The sequence below is a fragment of the Cibotium barometz genome, chromosome 61 (assembly GCF_041138505.1).
Source record: "Cibotium barometz isolate CiBa-2024 chromosome 61, ASM4113850v1, whole genome shotgun sequence".
NCBI classification, from domain to species: domain Eukaryota; kingdom Viridiplantae; phylum Streptophyta; class Polypodiopsida; order Cyatheales; family Cibotiaceae; genus Cibotium; species Cibotium barometz.
In genome coordinates this window covers 17239488-17260304 of record NC_141106.1, presented here as the reverse complement: position 1 = coordinate 17260304, position 20817 = coordinate 17239488, and the positions used below count along the sequence as shown (strand labels likewise).

Below are 20817 nucleotides of genomic sequence, written 5' to 3'. Positions count from 1 at the left end.
TCTAGTATTTCAATCTCTATGAACAATGCTGGTAAGTGAGTTTTGATGTCAATGCAACAATATATATTGACACTTGCCAAGAATTTGCAAACTTTCACAATTTGAATGATGGATTATCATTTTGAATCAAGTGATTTTCTTTAAAGAACACACATCATCTGTAAACAAACTTTGATTTATTAAAGAACACACATCCTCTGCATGCTCAACACAAGTCACATTTTGCAATCAAAACAACATGCTGAATACCTTGTATCCTCGTGCACACAATGTATATTAGGCATGTCAAGTCACCAAATGCCTGCTCCAATATTAAGTTGAAAATTCTGCAGCATTAGTAGGTATTGCTAAGTACAGAAGCTCCAATTTCCATAAAGAAACTTGGCAAAGAAATAAAAGTGTGTTACAAAAGATCCCATTTTGAGTTACAAGCGGTTTGTCTCTGCATGAGAAAGCATAAAGAGGTATTGCGGACGCATCTTGAGGGCAAATTTAGTCATGAAGTAACAGGGATCTTTGATAGACATGCATAGGGTGAAGCTCATCCAATAAATCAATATCCCGAAAGCCATCAACATCCCGTAGACCGAGCCACCGTCTCCGTCTTAGAAATTCATTAAAATCAGCTTCTGTGTAGAATGTCTTCTCCTCGGTGGCATCCATCAGGCGCCCACTTTCATCATGTAAGCACACCTTGATTGTCAAACCTGTGTATCAAAACTTCCTTACAAAGAAGCCAAATATCTTAATGTAATGAATATCCGAATGTAATGCCATTGCAATCAAAGATTTTCTTTTTTGGCCTAGGGCATGGAAGGTCTAAGTGAAGTTCGAACGTATTTTTTGTTGAGAAACTGCTTCAAGAAGTTTAATAGCTCCTCCCCCCCCCCCCTCTCTCTCTCTCTCTCTCTCTCTCTCTCTCTCTCTCTCTCTCTCCAACTTCTCTTGTTTATATATTTACCTTCATCCAAATGCAGGATATAGGACCCCACTGGCATTGCACGATCGAGGCTACGCACAACTCCATAGTCATCCTCCAACCAAAATGCCCGCTTTGTACGTAGTCCAAAAGCACACTTGATTGCTTCTTTGATAGCTTCGGATGTCCCATCGACACCAATCTTCCTAATGGTATCACCATATTTGACAATTATCACTTTCCCCTCATGAGGTAGGTGCTCATCTTCACCTGCAATAAAAATTGGTTAAGCACAAAAGATTGGTTGAGTACCTGCAATAGCACTGTCACCAAAGGCTGGATAATAGAGACTTCTGTCAGAAATGCTTAAGTAAAACTTCAGTTGGTTTAAGGATGTACCATTTGCCATGGGATCTCTCCAAGCCCAGGGTTGTATTCCATTCTCAACAACAGTATCAGCTGATGGCAGGGCCAAAGAGTGCCCTTCCTGATCCAGCCTGCGCTCAAGATTCAGAGCAGATTTGCAAGGTCCTGTAAAATATCAGCATTAATTCCAGGAAAAAAACAGCAACTACATCAGTTGTTCTGGTGCAGAATAGAAAATGCATGCCATCTGCAACTCTGGCATTTATAACAAACAATGGGAGGATCAGACATAATCGCCAACATTTAAAAAAATATGTGGAATCTGGAGAAAAAGAAAGTCAAGAGCTTAAGTTTGATGCAAAGCTTCCTGTCTGTCTCCTAAAATGAGAGTGCATGTGCGCTCTCACATGTGTGCCTGCATGCGCGCAAGAGAGAGAGAGAAATGAAATGAAATGTTATATTAACGTCTTCAAAAGGCCATAATGACCTATGAGACCAAAAAGTTACATCATGGTGGATCTGATACAATGTCTGGATTAAAAAAAAACCAGAAAATGAAAAATAAAGATGATACTACCGGCATCCGAGAGAGAGAGAGAGAGGGGGGGGGGAGGCATGGCACGCGCCAGCCGCGCAGGGGCGGGGGAGGGGGGGGGGGGGGGGAGGACATGTTCTTCTCTCATGAAAAGGCGTTCTACACAAGGGATTTACACGGTGAAACCCTAGAAGCATTTTCAATCGTGTGAAAGAGGCTTTTCGGGTTGCTGCACACGTGTGTGTGTGTGTGTGTGTGTGTGTGCGTGCGCGCGCGCGCGCATGTGCGTGTGCGTCACGTGCACCTTGCACTAGGGTACATAGTGACACTGCTATCATCAGTGCAACAATTGTACAAAAGTTCTACCTTTTTATAGGAATATTTGTCGTTTGCCATGACCCCATTGTGAGCCCTCAATCCAAGGACAGTTAGGCACGAGCTACGTAGGTCAAATAGAGGTCGGTCGAGAGTCAATCCTCTTAACCCACTTGGAGAATTCATCTGATAAATCATGTAGAAGTCAGCCATAGTCTAGGTCATGCATTAGCAAGCATATAGATGCATTAGGTTTGCCTATGGCCAGCCCACAAGAGGCAATAAACAGGCCATAGGGGACCAAAGGTAGCCAGTCGGCAGCCTGTAGGTACCCCATCTGTAGTTGGCCAGCACTAGGTACCCTAGAGCATCAGTCGGCCAGCATGGCAGAGGGCTGTGAATCAGCCAGGCTTGGGACAGCAAAGCGCAGCATTTAATGCTGTTTAAAACAGCATTTTTGTCCATAATAAACATGCCGACAAGGTATGAACAGACCGACCAGCAACCTGAGGCCATATAAAAGCAGGCACATAAATCATTGTCAAATCATTCAGTCTTCAGCTCAAGCATCAGATAGTCATCCTATGATCTCTAGGCTCTCAGTGAAGCTCCTCTTCAGCATTCAGCCAGCATATGTGCAGTCCTATAGCTATCTAGACTTGCATAAGTGGCTCGAAGAGTCTTCTATAGTGCCTCGGATTGGTGAATACTCAGCCGACGTACGGTCTTCCTCGTCCTTGCGTTGGGCAGTCATATTACTTGTTCTCAAGCATTGTACAACATTCTCCAAAGAATTAATATAAGCAAATACTCTTGCTTGCAGGAGGGCCCTTCAATGGGTAATTGGGAACCAATACTGTGTCGTCTACTTCACTTCTATTCTCTTCTCTCTCTCTCTCTCTACTCTGTGAATTGGATGCTAAAGATCTTACCACATTAAGGCATAAAGAAGGCCCTGTTGTGCTTTACCACGATCATAGTTGTTTCAGTACGGCGTAGGACAGCATACCATACGGACTCGTGCAGTTTTTTCCAGAAAAAAAAATTGCATTTTTTTTTTCAAACAAAATACTTTTTTTGGTAGGCAATGGTCTTGTTTTTGCTTGTCTATGGCTGTTTGAGCTTCCTTTGTACTCCGATGCTTTCCTCCTTTTTAAAATACTCCATATCTCAAATTGGAAATACCTAAGTTTATAAGTATTTTTTTAAAGCACCGTATTTTATCATACGATAAGAAAAAAAAATATATCATACCGTATTTTCCCATATGGTATCGTAATGTACGAACCATACCGTATCGTACCTGACAACTATGACCACGATCAACCGCAGTGCATGTAACATTGGTATGAGAGCATCAGGTTGGTGACCAATTGTCACGTGCATCCCACACTTGGATGCCGCGTAGACATATCTGTACAGAAGGTGCAGGACCTAGGATGGTAAACTGGTCCCATGTGAGGCCAGTCCAGGACGAGTCAGCCAAGGTCCCATCCCAGTCGTCCGAGGTCAGGTGTGCATTGTCCTGCATATGAGTCCAAGGTCGGGTGTGCATTGTCCTGCACATGAAACAGTGCAAGTCCGCGCTATGAGTCTCCCTCTGGAATGATGTCAGTGACTCTGTGTATCTGGTATGATACCGGATGCCAAAACACTGTGTGTAGACAGTTAGGGTTTGCATTTAGGAAAAGGGGCCAGCCCATAGGGCTACCCCAGGAACTCTTGTGGGCATGGGGAAAGCTTAAGACAATCCCCATAAGGGCCAAGAAGGCCCTGCCTGTACCCACCAGCCATGGGTAGGTCATGGGAGGGCTACAGACAGCCCTAGGGGCTTGGCATGGGTAGCCGACTGGTTATCCAGCCCTAGGAGGGTTGTAGGGCAAGTGTGGGGCAGCCCATACAGGCTGCCCAGCCTCCAGTACAGCAGGCGCACAGTGCCCAGCCCCTTTTTCCATGCGCCTAAGAGCCCAGCAGCCATTTGATCTTGCGCATAAGTGCCCAGCCTAGTGTGGAGTATTGCGTAGCATTTATTATACTTTTGAATGTATTTATTCAGTCGTGGGACAGATTTGAGACAGCCGACTGCTGTTAACCAGCCGACTGGCTGTCTAGAGGGGTATAAATACCCATGCCGCAGTTCAGTTCATTCATCTCATCTTTTGCCAAGTGCTGAAGCTCAAGCAAGGGCCAGGACAGCCTAGATCAAGCTAACGTAGAAGGGGTTTATGATTGAAGGTCAAGGGTAGAGATTCATCTCAGCCAAGAAGGTTCAGTCAGTCTTTTATTTTCAGTATTTCACATCATTCTAATAAAAGCAAATACACCATTCGTGGTGGGGGCCCTACAAAGGGTATTCGGGACCCAATACTGTGTCCTCTTCTCCCTCTCTCTCTCTCTATTTTTCTACACATCTATATTCAGTTTTGTGCGTTAATTTCATTGCGACAAGTGTGCTGATTTCTGAGCATTGAAGTTACCGATGTTCCCCGAAGCTTCCGCATGTTACAGTGGTATCAGAGCCTACTTCAAGTGTAAAGATTCGGCAAAGTGTAAAGATTCAGCATTGAAGTTACCGATGTTCCCCGAAGCTTCCGCATGTTACAGTGGTATCTGAGCCTACTTCAAGTGTAAAGATTCAGCAAAGAAACCGGAATTTTTTCTCGCTCATGTGGTTGGTTTTCAAACTTTGGTGGACTACCCCTTTCGGAGTGACTCCTGTCCCTCGAGGGACGGTTGGTTTTCAATCTCCGGAAGTCTCCCACACACACTGGATGGTCAGATTGCGCTCCGGAAAGGAAGTGCGTTTTCCTGCTATGGCGAGCTTCGACGACGACAAGAGACCAAGAACCTTGGGACCAAAGTGCACCAGGCAACCCAGCTAGGGCAATAGGCTTGAGTGTTACAGAGATGTTCCAGCATATGATGCGAGCAATCGCAGACCAGACGACCAAGTTGGAAGAGCAGAAGGCGCAGATCTTGGCTCTGGAAGAGCGTACCATTCTCCAACGCCGCATTTTCCATCTCCTCCTCCCTCTCCTTCTATATCCCAGATTCCAGATCCTCTACACAGGGACCCTCTCCCTTGGTCACGACCGCAACCGACCTCTTTGCTTGAGTTGCAGATGCGTGCATTGGAGATCTGACAACGTGAAGAAGAAGCCATGTGACGCGTGGAACATGAGCATTACCTTGCTGCTTTGGACGCCAGATTGACACCAACGGTGCCCTCGAATCATTTTGCCGAGAAAATGAACTTCAGTAAGTATAATGGTAAACTCGACCCCACAACTCTTTATTCATGGTTGCATCGGTTTGAAGCTTACTTTGCCGCAGTTAGAAAGACAGATACTGACAGAGTGATCTTAGCCAATTGGCACTTGGAAGGTGAGGCCATTCCTTGGTGGACCCATTGGACTCATGCCCACACCAGATTAGGCATGGCAGCTTATGTGTGGGACGAGTTTGTCCGCGACCTTAAGTAGCGGTTTCTACCGCCCCACTACCTTGAGCGACTCGAAGACGAGTTCAGGGGAGCGCGTCAAAACGCGCAACCAGTCCTTCACTTTGCCAATAGAATTTCGACTTTATGTTTGCAATTAGGCTTATCTGATTCGAACAAGAAAGGGCAATTTTTGTAGTGGGAGGTGCGTACGTTTAGGCCAGCCACCTTCGAAGACGCACTCTCACTTACGCAGAGTGTAGAAATGAAACATAATGGTGGCAAGCCCAAGACTTCCCAGCCGGCTACTCCCAAGGCTACAGCCTCGGGGGGAAAGGGCCAGATCAAGACGGGGTCTTCCCCAAGACAGAGCATGGGAGCCTCTGGCTCCAAGAACTCAAACACTGCATCCAAGCTTACTCCAGACCAGAAAGCGGAGACAGGCAAGACAGGTGGCAAGTTGAGTGCTGAGGAGATTTCTCAGTACAAGGAGGGTAGGTGTTTCTTTTGTCATACAAACGGACATACTTCTCAGGAGTGTCCTAAGAAGACTACCGCTCCAAAGACCGTCACCGCAATCCCCACAGCTTCCATGGTGAGCCCAGCTCCCACACAGACCCTAGTGGCTGCCCCTAGTTCTTCAAATCCCAATGCTTCAGTTGGAGCAATCATTAGCCGGGAGCTCGAAGATAAGCAGAAGGGCGCCCATGACCAGGAGTATGAGCGCAACGAATTGCTCAAGACCTTTGGCTACATAGGTGGCCAGAGAGTCGTTGTCTTGTTTGACAGCGGCAGCACAAAGAACGTGGTCACGGAACAGGCCGCTCGGCGTGCCCATTTCGTCCTGATTTTGGTGGACAAACAAGTTGAGGATTTTAGCACAGGCATGACAACGAGTGTCAAGTATGAAGCTCTAGGTGCTAAATTGGTTATTCAGGGCATAGATTTGTGCATGATTTTATGGTTGCCCCTCTTGTAGAAGCAGACATAATTTTGGACATTCAGTGGTTTCACAAGTTTCTTCCTGATTTCAAGTGGGACAAGCACACGTTCCACATTACTCGCAATGTGTCAAACGCTCCGGTGACCATTAAGTGTGAGCCAGGAATTCCAAACTTTCCGCCTCTAAGCCACTTACAGGCTAAGCCAGCACTCAGGAAAGGCGCACATTGTGCAATGACATACATCTAGACAGCCCAGACGGTGGCCAGTGCTCCCGAGAAGTATTTGGCTCTCCATGAAAAGTTCCAGAAGATTTTTCTTCGGGACAACCTCCCTCCCCAGCTCCCCCCGTCCAGATCGGAGGACCACAAGATTGACCTCCTCCCAAGCTCGAAACCCCCGAGCAAGTTTTCGTATCGCCTTTCCAAGACAATGGAATCAAAGTTGGACCGCCAACTCCAAGAATTGTTGCAATCTGGCTTCATCTGCCCCAGCGTGTCGCCATTTGCAGCACCAATCTTGTTTGTCAAGAAGAAAGATGGGTCTTCTCGGTTGTGTGTCGATTATCGTGCACTCAATAAGCTGACTATCATGAGCAGATTCCCAATGCCTCGAATAGATTATATTCTTGAGAGGCTGAATGGAGCTAAGGTATTCTCGAAACTCGATTTAAAGAGTGGGTACCACCAGGTGCGGATTGTGGAGGGGGACATCCCCAAGACAGCCTTCCGTACGGAACGGGCCCACTATGAATTTGTGGTCATGCTGTTTGGCTTGACAATGCCCCAGCTACATTCAACTGCATGATGATGCGTGTTTTCCGGGATGTATTCATATTTCTGGACGATATACTAGTATTTTCAGCTACTATGGTTGAGCACCATGACATTGATGTGGAGAAAGTCCTTAAGTTGCTGGAAAACAACGAGCTCTACGTCAATGAGAAGAAGCCAAAATTTTATTTGTTCCAGGTGCATTACCTAGGATACATAATTAGTGCAGAAGACATTCGACTTGATCCGGCTAAGGTGGCCGAGATTGTCAATTGGGAAGTACCTCAGACAGTTTATGACATCAGATCCTTTGTGGATATATGCCAGGCATACTCCACCCACATAGACAAATTTTCTGACCTCTCGGGGGATCTCACCGATCTGCTAAAGGGTGTCAAGACAAGAAGGCAACGGATTCGAATGACTCCACGAGCACTGGAGGCATTCAAGAACCTCAAGATGGCTTTATCAGAAGCGCCTTGTTTAGCACTTGCCTCATGGGACGATCCATTTCAAGTGATCACCAATGCGAGTAACATCGCAATTGGTAGTGTGTTACAACAGAATGGTCATCAAGTAGTTTACATGTCTCGTAAGTTACTGCCCGCAGAGAAAAATTACTTAGTCTACGATCGTGAACTCCTTGCAGTTATACAAGCCTTGAAACATTGGAAACATTTTCTTTATGGCCGTGACTTTGAGGTTCGCATTGACCTTCAGGCATTGCGCTGGATTCAAACAATGCCAAGTACACAGTGGAGTGACCGACAACACCGCTGGAACCAGATATTCCAACAATTCGGTGGTATGATTGAGTACCTTCCAGGAAAGACCAATCCAGTGGCTGATGCATTGAGCAAGAAGGGACAAGTGACTTCGATTCAGACCACTAGACTCGACCTTGTTGGTACGGGACTAGACGACATGAAGCACATGTACGCGGATTCCGAGAAATTCGGTACACAGTGGAACAGGCATTGGATGCCATAGGACCATGCCACTTTTTGATACACGATGGTTGGCTTTTCTACAAAGGCCAACTATGTGTCATGAAGTCGTTCAAGGTAGCTCTTCTCCATGACGCCCTTGACGCCATTATTGGTGGTCTCTGGAGAAATTGGAACAGCAATATTATTGACCAAAGATGAGGCGAGATGTGTTTTCATATGTACAACGCTATGATATTTATCAAAAGGTGAAAGCTCCTCGTGGAAAGAAGATAGAATTATTACACTCCTTGCCAATTCTTGAGGGACTTTTCCAAGATATTTCAATGTACTTTGTCACGAATCTGCCTCCCAGTCCGAGTAAGCGTAATACTCAGTGCTTAACTATTGTTGATAGATTTAGCAAATTTGTTATGCTTATTCCTTGTAGGGCCAATGTGACCGCCCGAGGATGTTGCCCACTTGTTCATTCAAAATTGGTACCCGATTGGCGGGATTCCTAGGACCATACTGTCAGACCGAGATGCCAAGTTTACCAATCATTTTTGGAGGGCATTGTTTGATAACTTTGGTACTAAATTGAATTTTTCCAGTGCATTTCACCCACAGACGGACTGAAACCGATCCCGTCAAGTGGGAAAGACTCCGTTGGACATCCACACGCTTAATAGCACAACTTTAAAACCACAAATATGAAATGGACAACTTAAAACAACTTGAAATTTAAATGAAATGAAATGGAAAATGGACACCAGCACTGGGGCCGGAACGGGCCGACCCCCCCCTCAATATATGATATATTTATTGGGAGTATTTAATGAATACAATGCTCCATGGGTTCTGAGAACCAGATAATGTCCATGTACATATGAAAACAGTACCAAACAAATAGCTCGAATTTCGATGTAGAAGCTCGAAGCAGATCGACCACTGGTGTGGTCCAATCGCTACGGTCCTGTGCTTTCACTGGACTCCGCGGAGAGCACCACACTGGTGTTCCGAGACCACGCACAGACAAGCGCTCTCGTACTAACGCCTGGCTCTCCCGATCTCAGCACCTTTGGACCGAGGTTCGCCCATATAGCTTGGACAACCCGGCACCGAACGGGTGTAGGCCGAGCGGGACGAATCTTTTACCAGATTTAAACATATAATACTTTACTCAAATCTGAAAATCACTTACTTGTGGATGGTTGATAGGAAAACCAATACTCATGTGTGCAGTTACTAGCGACGAACACCAAGATGCAACAGCACGTCGAGGGGAGTAGTGGCCTGTAGAAAGATATAGCCTCCTGAGGAAGAGGGAGCAACCGCCTATGAAAGAAGACACAACCTCTTGCCCAAAAAGAAGTTGGAGTAGCCGCCTTAGGAGAGAATTGCCTTGCTGACTGCAGTGGAGGAAAGGCAGCCTGATGGAGGAGATGGAGGCATACAGTCACCTGCAGCCTGAGAGGCAACGTAGCCTTGCTAGAGATAAAACATACAGGCAGCCGACAGCCTATGGTGCAGTCGCCAGCAGAGATGGTCAGCCGCCTGTGAAGAGCAGCAGCGTAGCCTGCAGTAGAGGGTCGCCTGTAAAGAAGTCAGGCGCTGCCAGCAGTAGGGTCAACCGCCTGTAGAGTGTTTGGCGCAGGCAGTAGCAGCATAATCAGTCCTCTGCAGTTTTCAACGCAGCCACCCACAGCAATGTTCAGTCGCCTGTAGAGGGGCAGAAGCACATATGGATTCAGCAGCAGCCGCCTGAGAGCATGCTTGGCTGCAGCCAGTCCACAATCGCCTCCAAGAGAGGAAGCCCAGGTTGGTGAAATAAACGCCTGAAGGAAGCGATGGGTCCCCACGCTTGAGAGAGAGATTTCTTTTAATTAAAATTCAAGTGAAGTTAACCTTAGAGCTACCCACGCATGCATGTGGGGGATGAGTGGGGGTTGGTGACCATGCCCACCCCCACACTCACTTAAAAGTGAGGCTCCCCACCTTGGCCCCAAAGTGGGTGCCCAAAGGGGGTGCCCACTTTTAAATAAGTGTGAACCCCTAACCTTATAAATCAAAGGGTTAGAATTTAATAACATTAAACAACATGTACCATATACTTACCACCTGTTCACATGCACTGAAACTCGTCAGAATACAGAGCAGACTTCACGACTCACTGGCAGGCGTCCCCGCTCAGTAAGTAACACGTCAAGCAGGCAAACACACGAATACATGTCATGCGCAAACAGTTTCAAGCATACAAATATGTGTGCATGTGCAAATAGTAACATGGACATATCTCCCGTTCATGGAACATGTACAAAATATCTGTCGGCACAAAACTGGCACGACATAAAAACATAAAATCCTGGTCTTCCTATGGAGTGACAGTCCCATAGGTAAGACACAGTTCCAGGCACGAGTTTCCCTAGGTGTGACAGTCCCATAGGTAAAACACGGCACGAATACTGGCTCTTCCATGGCGTGACAGTCCCATGGATCGAACACAGTCCAGGTCATACACGGGTGGCACTGATCTGGCTCCCGTCCATACGACACCATCTTGCTAACACACGGGTGGCACCAGTCTGGCTCCCGTCCATGTCAGCAAAATACTGGCCTCTGCACATGAGACACCGGCCTGGCCTCAAGTGAACGAGACGCAAAAAGTAGGAATGGACCAAATGGTCGGCCAATTGGTGACATCCCCCCGGGCTTCTAAAGAGTTGACCTCAACTTAAAAGCCTCAAGATATGCCTGCAACAATTGCGGATAATCTGCAAAATAATCCTCATTTACCCATTTGGCATCAATAGGCAAATAATTTTTAAACTTCACAAGGTATCTCCTGGAAAGCTTTCCTGCAGGTAGCTTTCTCTCCTTGTGAAAAACAATCTGTTCTGGCTGGAGGATCTTCTCAAGCTCTTCAATCTCTGGCGGATCTTCTGTGACAGGCTCATCAGGATCTGGCCCCACATACTTCCGAAATAGACTCACATGAAAAGCATTGTGAATCTTCCAATGACTAGGTAAAGCAAGCCTGTAGGACACTTCATTGATCTTTTGAATCACCTTGAAGGGTCCATAATAGCGAGGAGAAAGCTTAGGATATGATCCTTCTCGTCCTGGCCTCTTCCGAAGCCTAGCCTTCTCAAATTTCAGCAATACCCAATCACCTTCTTTGACTTCCATGTCCCTTCTATGCTTGTCAGCAGCCTTTTTATGCTTATCCTGAGATCTTGCAATGGCTGTCCGCACCTGACTAAAGGCAACATCCAAGTCACGAACATATTCATCAGCTGCAAAAATCTCATCCTTTGTACGAAGGATGGGTGGCAAGACCACTCTGCCATAAATAATCTCAAACGGAGCCTTTCCTGTGGAAGCATGGATTGTATTGTTGTAGGCAAACTCAACAAGTGGAAGATACTTCTCCCATGCACTCTTTTGATCTGCTACATAACACTTCAACAAATCCAACACAGCTGAATTTGCAGCTTCACTTTGGCCATCCGTTTGGGGATGATAAGCTGATGAAAACTCAAGCTTAGTACCCATATTATCAAACAAAGCCCTCCAAAATAGGCTAGTAGTCCTGGGATCTCTATCCCCAACAATGGATTTAGGCATGCCATGATGCTTGAAAATATTAGCAAGAAAAAGCTTTACCATATGATCAGCTTTGATGGTTTTCTTGACGGGCAAGAAATGAGCTTGCTTGCTAAACCTGTCCACAATAGTCCAAATAGCATCATTCCCATGCTGGGATCTAGGCAAATCCATAATAAAATCCATCGTGATACTTTCCCAAGGTTGCGAGGGAATAGGCAATGGCTGAAGCAAACCTGGAGACTTTTGCCTGTCAAATTTCACCTTTTGGCAAGTAATACATGCACGCACATAAGCCTCAATGTCTTTACGCATGCTTGGCCAAAAGAAATACCTCTGAATCATGCGAGTAGTAGGCATAATACCTCTATGACCAGCATATGGTGGAGCGTGATATTCGTCCATAACCTTAGGACGCAAATCCTTCACTACACAGAGGCAATTATCCTTCATGAGATAACCCTCATGGATAACATAAGAGGCATGTGAATGACCAGCCATCAAATCAGTCCAAATATGGCAAAAATCAGCATCCAAATGATACAAATCTCTCATAGCAGATAGATCTCCATGAGAGGCCACTGAGACTGCAGCAATATAAGGCCTCCTAGATAGTGCATCGGCCACTACATTTTTCTTTCCTGGAGTATGCACAATCTGAAAATGAAACATGGAAAGAAAATTTGCCATTCTCATCTGCTTCTCTGAAAGCTTAGTTTGAGATAGAAAGTATCTCAAGCTTTGATGATCTGTCTTGACTACAAATTCAGCCCCAAGAAGATAATGTTTCCAAATCTTTAAGGCGTGAATTACAGCCAAGAGCTCTTTCTCATAGATATCCATATGAAGCTCAGCATCATGCAAACGACGGCTCTCGTATGCAACTGCATGCCCTTCTTGATTTAGGACAGCTCCTATGCAATCACCACAAGCATCACATTCGACCACGAATGACTTGTGCAAGTCAGGAACAATCAATACTGGTCCACATATGATCGCATGCTTGAGCTGCGAGAAAGCATCCTGTTCCTTTGAAGTCCATTTGAAAACAGTTTTCTTCTTCGTGAGATCATGTAGAGGAGTGGCAATCATGGCGAAATGCCTTATGAAACGCCTATAGTACGAACATAATCCCAGAAAACTACGTACTTGATGTACGTTTTGCAATTCGGGCCAATTCCGAATGGTCTCTATCTTTGCAGGATCCATTGTAACTCCATCCTTGGATACAATATGTCCCAGATAATGAATCTCTGAAAGGAAAAACTCACTTTTCTTGGCATTGACGAAAAGTTTATGCTTCCGCAACTCTTCGAACACTGTGACCAAATGAGTTCTGTGTTCCTGCTCATTCTTGGAGAAAACCAAGATATCATCAAAGAAGACTCCTATAAACTTGCGATGGGATCGGAATATCCTATCCATCATACGATTAAAAGTAGCAGGAGCATTGGTGAGACCAAAAGGCATTACCAAGAATTCATATAATCCGAAGGCTGTCCTGAATGCAGTCTTATGGACATCTTGGGACACCACACGAATCTGGTGATAACCACTCTTTAAATCAAGTCTGCTAAAGCAAGCTGAACCATCAAGCTTATCCAAGATATCATCAATACGTGGAATAGGAAATCTGTTCTTGATGGTAAGCTTGTTCAAAGCTCTATAGTCTACACACATACGGAATGATCCGTCCTTCTTTTGAACTAGAAGCACAGGAGAGCAGTAAGGTGAGGAACTGGGCTGAACCAAACCTTTCTCTAAAAGCTCGTTTACCTGCTTCATAATTTCTTCTTGTTGTGCGGCACTCACTCGGTATGCGGGTTTGTTAGGAGGAGAACTACCTGGCACAAGATCTATACGGTGATCTTCGGGCCTTTGGGGAGGTAATTCACCTGGCAACGAGTCAGCAAAACAGTCTTTGAATGCATTGAGAAAATTCAGCCTATCATTAGACATAGCATCCACATTTTGATGATTTGGCACAAGACTATCATGCACAAAAACCAAGTACGCTGAAAGACTCGTTTTCATTGCTTTATTAATTTGGATGTGTGATACAACTGGGATGGAATCCCCTTCTTTGCCAGCATCAATAAAGTGCATGCGGCCTTTATGCATAAAGGAAATCATATTGGACTTGTAGTCTTTGCGGGGCTCAAGCCTATGATGCCACGGCTTGCCCAACAATACATCACATCCATTCAGAGGAGCAACTAAGAAATGCTCATTATCAAGATAGCCCTGTATATGGATACGCAACTTCCCAATCAAAGGGGTAACCTGCACCTCTTTGCCAATAAATGCAGCTTCAGCTTCAATTTGAGGTCCCATGTTTTCAACCTCAATACCCAATGCAGCTGCCATTTGCATAGAGATGAAATTGTCAGTTGCACAGTCATCAAACATGAATAATGCGGGCTGATCCTTGATTTGCCCCCAAGCCTTGCAAACCATTCTCTCTTTAGCATCATGACCTGTATTACCTTGCACATCAGGAACTGCATGAACATTTGCTTTGGTGTGCTTGTCCTCGTGCTTTGGTTTACGATCTGGGCATTGCCGAAACATGTGGTCTTTGCTACCACAAGAAAAGCATTTTCCATCCTTAGCATATTGCTCTCTTTGCTCCGGAGTTAATCCAAATTTGTTCTTTCTTGGACCCTGTTCTTTATTTTCAGCTTTACCACCCTTGTAAGGCTCCCGGAAGTTCTTTTTAGGTGGCTGTCCACCCTTTTGCTGATTTGGGACAGCCTTGTCCTTCCCCTTAGAACCTCCTTGATCTTGCTTGATCTTGAGCACCAATTGCTCTGTAGCAAGGGCAGAAGCTGTGAGTTGCTGCAACGTATGTTTTGGGTGCAATTCAATACCCGATCTATATGCAGGTTGCAATCCAGAACGAAACTTCCTCTTTCTTTCCTCCTCAGAGATTAGCATGAAGGGAGTCACTTCCAGCAACACTTTCCAAAATTTGTTCACATACTGTTGCACACTCTCATTATCTTTTTGTTCCAGCCTGTCCCACTTTTGAGTGAGAGTTTGCTCTGCATTGGGTGGCAAGAACTGAGCATAAAATCTATCTTTGAATTCCTTCCAAGTAGAGATGGGATCCTTGGTGATCTTTTCGGTGATCCACCAATGGGCAGCAGTGCCTTTCAGAAACATGCTAGCATGGCGCACCTTCGACTTTTCTGTAAAGTCCTCATCGCTAAAAGCAATGTCGAACTGTGCCACAAACGCTAACACCTTAGAAGCATCATGTTCACCATGAAAGACATCAAATTTAACAGATTTATCACCTGCTTTGAACTCCTTGAGCTTCCTGGCATGAGGCTCATGGTCCTCTCTTTTTCTTTTCCCCTTATCCAACGGGGTAGCCCTGTCTGCATGGGCTCCATGGGCCGTCAAAGAAGCTTCATGGGGCACGGTGGCATGTGCTCCACGAACTCGAAGCTCAGATGCATGTGACTTACCTGCATATGGCATGGTCTCTCCATGAGACAACTCAGAAGGCAAAATTTTTCTGGAAGCAGACCTGTCACCATGAGATACATATTTTGCATGCATGTGACTTTCGTGCCCTCCATAAGCACTGGCATACATAAATCTGTCAGGCTTAGTGCCTTGTGGAGAGGATGCATGACGAGAGGTGACAGTCACCTCTTCCTTTTGCATAAAAGATTTCAGCCTCTGGGATGCGGGATCTCCATGCTTCAAACGAGGTGGATTTCTGAAAATCAGCTCTCCGTCATCCCCCTCTTTGATATCACCTTTGCGAAGGAGATAGGCAAGTGCCAACTCCCTTGGTTTCTTGCCTACTTCACGAGCCATTGATTCAAAGGTTACATCAACCATAGCATCAGCCTTCCTGGCTTCAATAGCACTTTGCAGATGTGGATCTTCATGCAAAAACTTCAATTCTTGCTCTTGAGCCTGCAAAAGTTTTCTCATATGTTCCATTTCAGTTCTCATAGCATCAGGGTCTTGTTCAAGCATAACTGTCTTTCCTGGAGACAGTTGACCTTTGGATTCACTATCAAGAACCCTTTCAAGGGGCTTGTGCCTACCACGCAGGGCATCAGACCCACGAGAGGCACTAGAGGGACCCCTCGAATTTGGTACTTCCAAAGGGTTGCCTTGGCTGTCCATTGTGTTCAAAGTTTGCTAAAAGCGGGATGTCCAGTACACAGGTTCGTTTCCCCACTAGGAAGAGGGAAACAACCGTGCTCTGATACCAATGAAACCGATCCCGTCAAGTGGGAAAGACTCCGTTGGACATCCACACGCTTAATAGCACAACTTTAAAACCACAAATATGAAATGGACAACTTAAAACAACTTGAAATTTAAATGAAATGAAATGGAAAATGGACACCAGCACTGGGGCCGGAACGGGCCGACCCCCCCCTCAATATATGATATATTTATTGGGAGTATTTAATGAATACAATGCTCCATGGGTTCTGAGAACCAGATAATGTCCATGTACATATGAAAACAGTACCAAACAAATAGCTCGAATTTCGATGTAGAAGCTCGAAGCAGATCGACCACTGGTGTGGTCCAATCGCTACGGTCCTGTGCTTTCACTGGACTCCGCGGAGAGCACCACACTGGTGTTCCGAGACCACGCACAGACAGGCGCTCTCGTACTAACGCCTGGCTCTCCCGATCTCAGCACCTTTGGACCGAGGTTCGCCCATATAGCTTGGACAACCCGGCACCGAACGGGTGTAGGCCGAGCGGGACGAATCTTTTACCAGATTTAAACATATAATACTTTACTCAAATCTGAAAATCACTTACTTGTGGATGGTTGATAGGAAAACCAATACTCATGTGTGCAGTTACTAGCGACGAACACCAAGATGCAACAGCACGTCGAGGGGAGTAGTGGCCTGTAGAAAGATATAGCCTCCTGAGGAAGAGGGAGCAACCGCCTATGAAAGAAGACACAACCTCTTGCCCAAAAAGAAGTTGGAGTAGCCGCCTTAGGAGAGAATTGCCTTGCTGACTGCAGTGGAGGAAAGGCAGCCTGATGGAGGAGATGGAGGCATACAGTCACCTGCAGCCTGAGAGGCAACGTAGCCTTGCTAGAGATAAAACATACAGGCAGCCGACAGCCTATGGTGCAGTCGCCAGCAGAGATGGTCAGCCGCCTGTGAAGAGCAGCAGCGTAGCCTGCAGTAGAGGGTCGCCTGTAAAGAAGTCAGGCGCTGCCAGCAGTAGGGTCAACCGCCTGTAGAGTGTTTGGCGCAGGCAGTAGCAGCATAATCAGTCCTCTGCAGTTTTCAACGCAGCCACCCACAGCAATGTTCAGTCGCCTGTAGAGGGGCAGAAGCACATATGGATTCAGCAGCAGCCGCCTGAGAGCATGCTTGGCTGCAGCCAGTCCACAATCGCCTCCAAGAGAGGAAGCGCAGGTTGGTGAAATAAACGCCTGAAGGAAGCGATGGGTCCCCACGCTTGAGAGAGAGATTTCTTTTAATTAAAATTCAAGTGAAGTTAACCTTAGAGCTACCCACGCATGCATGCGGGGGATGAGTGGGGGTTGGTGACCATGCCCACCCCCACACTCACTTAAAAGTGAGGCTCCCCACCTTGGCCCCAAAGTGGGTGCCCAAAGGGGGTGCCCACTTTTAAATAAGTGTGAACCCCTAACCTTATAAATCAAAGGGTTAGAATTTAATAACATTAAACAACATGTACCATATACTTACCACCTGTTCACATGCACTGAAACTCGTCAGAATAGAGAGCAGACTTCACGACTCACTGGCAGGCGTCCCCGCTCAGTAAGTAACACGTCAAGCAGGCAAACACACGAATACATGTCATGCGCAAACAGTTTCAAGCATACAAATATGTGTGCATGTGCAAATAGTAACATGGACATATCTCCCGTTCATGGAACATGTACAAAATATCTGTCGGCACAAAACTGGCACGACATAAAAACATAAAATCCTGGTCTTCCTATGGAGTGACAGTCCCATAGGTAAGACACAGTTCCAGGCACGAGTTTCCCTAGGTGTGACAGTCCCATAGGTAAAACACGGCACGAATACTGGCTCTTCCATGGCGTGACAGTCCCATGGATCGAACACAGTCCAGGTCATACACGGGTGGCACTGATCTGGCTCCCGTCCATACGACACCATCCTGCTAACACACGGGTGGCACCAGTCTGGCTCCCGTCCATGTCAGCAAAATACTGGCCTCTGCACATGAGACACCGGCCTGGCCTCAAGTGAACGAGACGCAAAAAGTAGGAATGGACCAAATGGTCGGCCAATTGGTGACACGGACGGCCAGACAGAGATTTACAACCAATTGGCCTTTGATGTGCTGAGGTGTTATGTCCATGATCAGCAAGGTAAGTGGGAATCATTTTTGCCTTTAGTTCAAGCTGTTTTGAATGATTCTTTTTCTTCAGCTATTGGCAAGACTCCCTATGAGGCAGCGTTTGGGAGACCATTCCGGTCATTTTTGACCAGGACCTCGTCTTCAGTACCTGAAGCAAACAGAGTGACGGAGTCTTACCATGAGATTTAGAGTCAGTAAAAGACAGGTTGGCTAAAGCGCAAGACGCCTACACTCGACAGGCTAATAAAGACTGAAGGGATATGAAGTTTTCGGAAGGGAATTGGGTTTATTTTCGGATTATGAAGCAAAGGTTGAAGCAAGTAGGCAAGCAATGCCCAAAGTTGTCTTTCAGGAGCTTCGGACCTTTTCCCATCCAGAAAAAGATTAATGAGGTGTCAATGCAGTTGAAGCTACCTCCGAGTTGGACTATGCATGATGTGTTTCACGTCAGTTGGTTAAAGCCATATGCACGTCCGATCCCTTCAGAAGTTAAAGACGAGGCGGAACCAGATATTATTGATGAAGCTGAAGTTATGGTTCCATAACAGATCCTTTTGCACCGTTTCAAGCATGGCTCAGGCCGAAGGCAAAGATAGTTCCTCACGAAGTTTCTAGACCGAGGGACCCAAGAAGCGGTATGGCTTGACAAAGAGTTTTTCGACGACTATCCGGCGTTATTGACGGATTATTTGGAGGCTATGCAGCTTCCATCAAGTTAAGCAGAAGGGGATGTCACGTGCATCCTGCACTTGGATGCCATAGACATATCTGTACAGAAGGTGCAGGACCTAGGATGGTAAACTGGTCCCATGTGAGGCCAGTCCAGAACGAGTCAGCCAAGGTTCCATCCAAGTCGTCCAAGGTCACGTGTGCATTGTCTTGCATACGAGTCCAAGGTCAGGTGTGCATTGTCCTGCACATAAAACAGTGCAAGTCCGCGCTATGAGTCTCCCTCTGGAATGATGTTAGTGGCTCTGTGTATCTGGTATGATACCGGATGCCAGAACACTGTGTGTAGACAGTTAGGGTTTGCATTTAGGAAAAGGGGCCAGCCCATAGGGCTACCCCAGGAACTCTTGTGGGCATGGGGAAAGCTTAAGACAATCCCCATAAGGGCCAAGAAGGCCCTGCCTGTACCCACCAGCCATGGGTAGGTCATGGGAGGGCTACAGACAGCCCTAGGGGCTTGGCATGGGTAGCCGACTGGTTATCCAGCCCTAGGAGGGTTGTAGGGCAAGTGTGGGGCAGCCCATACAGGCTGCCCAGCCTCCAGTACAGCAGGCGCACAGTGCCCAGCCCCTTTTTCCATGCGCCTAAGTGCCCAGCAGCCATTTGATCTTGCGCATAAGTGCCCAGCCTAGTGTGGAGTATTGCGTAGCATTTATTATACTTTTGAATGTATTTATTCAGTCGTAGGACAGATTTGAGACAGCCGACTGCTGTTAACCAGCCAACTGGCTGTCTAGAGGGGTATAAATACCCATGCCTCAGTTCAGTTCATTCATCTCATCTTTTGCCAAGTGCTGAAGCTGAAGCAAGGGCCAGGACAGCCTAGATCAAGCTAACGTAGAAGGGGTGAAGGATTGAAGGTCAAGGGTAGAGATTCATCTCAGCCAAGAAGGTTCAGTCAGTCTTTTATTTTCAGTATTTCACATCATTCTAATAAAAGCAAATACACCATTCGTGGTGGGGGCCCTACAAAGGGTATTCGGGACCCAATACTGTGACCTCTTCTCCCTCTCTCTCTCTCTATTTTCTACACATCTATATTCAGTTTTGTGCATTAATTTCATTGCGACAAGTGTGCTGATTTCTGAGCATTGAAGTTACCGATGTTCCCCAAAGCTTCCGCATGTTACAAAGAAGGAGGGTAGGTGTTTCTTATGTCATACAAAAGGACATACTTCTCGGGAGTGTCCTAAGAAGACTACCGCTCCAAAGACCACGCCACAGCCTCAACAGCTTCCGTGGCGAGCCCAGCTCCCACACAGACCCCAGTTGCTGCCCCTAGTTCTTCAAATCCCAATGCTTCAGTTGGAACAATCATTAGCCGGGAGCTCGAAGATAAGTAGAAAGGTGCCCATGACCAGGAGTATGAGCGCAATGAATTGCTCAAGACCTTTGGCTACATAGGTGGCTAGAGAGTCGTTGTCTTGTTTGACAGCGGCAGCACACGGAGGATGTGGTCATGGAACAAGCCGCTCGGCGTGCCCGTTTCGTCCAAACTTCAGTGGACAAACAAGTTGAGGGTTTTAGCAAAGGCATGACAACGAGCGTCAAGTATGAAGCTCTAGGTGCTAAATTGGTTATTCAGGGCATAGAATTTGTGTGTGATTTTATGGTTGCCCCTCTTGTAGGAGCAGACATAATTTTGAACATCTACCTCCTTCTGCAAGTAAGCAACTATCACCTGCCTGGCTTTCCAAGAGGTCCTCGTGGAAAGAACTTCCTCATCTACAGGAGTTTCTTTGTCCCGAATACTACGAGACATCAGAGCATAAGTTACCTGTAAAGTTTCCTCTCGACTGACGAACACAAGAACTACCAACATCTGTACTGGAAAGTTCCTGCCAACTGCTACCATCAACTGGCAAGCTATCCTCCATCAGGTCCCGGAAAGCCTGCACCTG

General features: G+C 46.3%; 1 protein-coding gene across 2 annotated transcripts in view; it reads right to left on the bottom strand.

Moving 5' to 3' along the window:
- Positions 1-220: 220 nt before the first annotated feature.
- LOC147604616 (trihelix transcription factor GT-1-like) overlaps positions 221-20817 on the bottom strand; it is a 36181-nt gene continuing 15584 nt past the window's right edge. Inside the window, exons 2-4 of one of the 2 annotated variants that reach the window (XM_086794608.1) lie at positions 1319-1450; positions 962-1189; positions 221-707 (exon numbers count right to left, since the gene is read on the bottom strand). In XM_086794608.1, coding sequence (XP_086650734.1) covers positions 493-707; positions 962-1189; positions 1319-1450 — 575 coding nt within the window. In that variant the 3' untranslated portion in view covers positions 221-492. Of the gene's footprint in view, positions 721-961; positions 1190-1318; positions 1451-20817 lie in introns of both variants that reach the window. The other variant, XM_086794609.1, reaches the window with a different exon arrangement.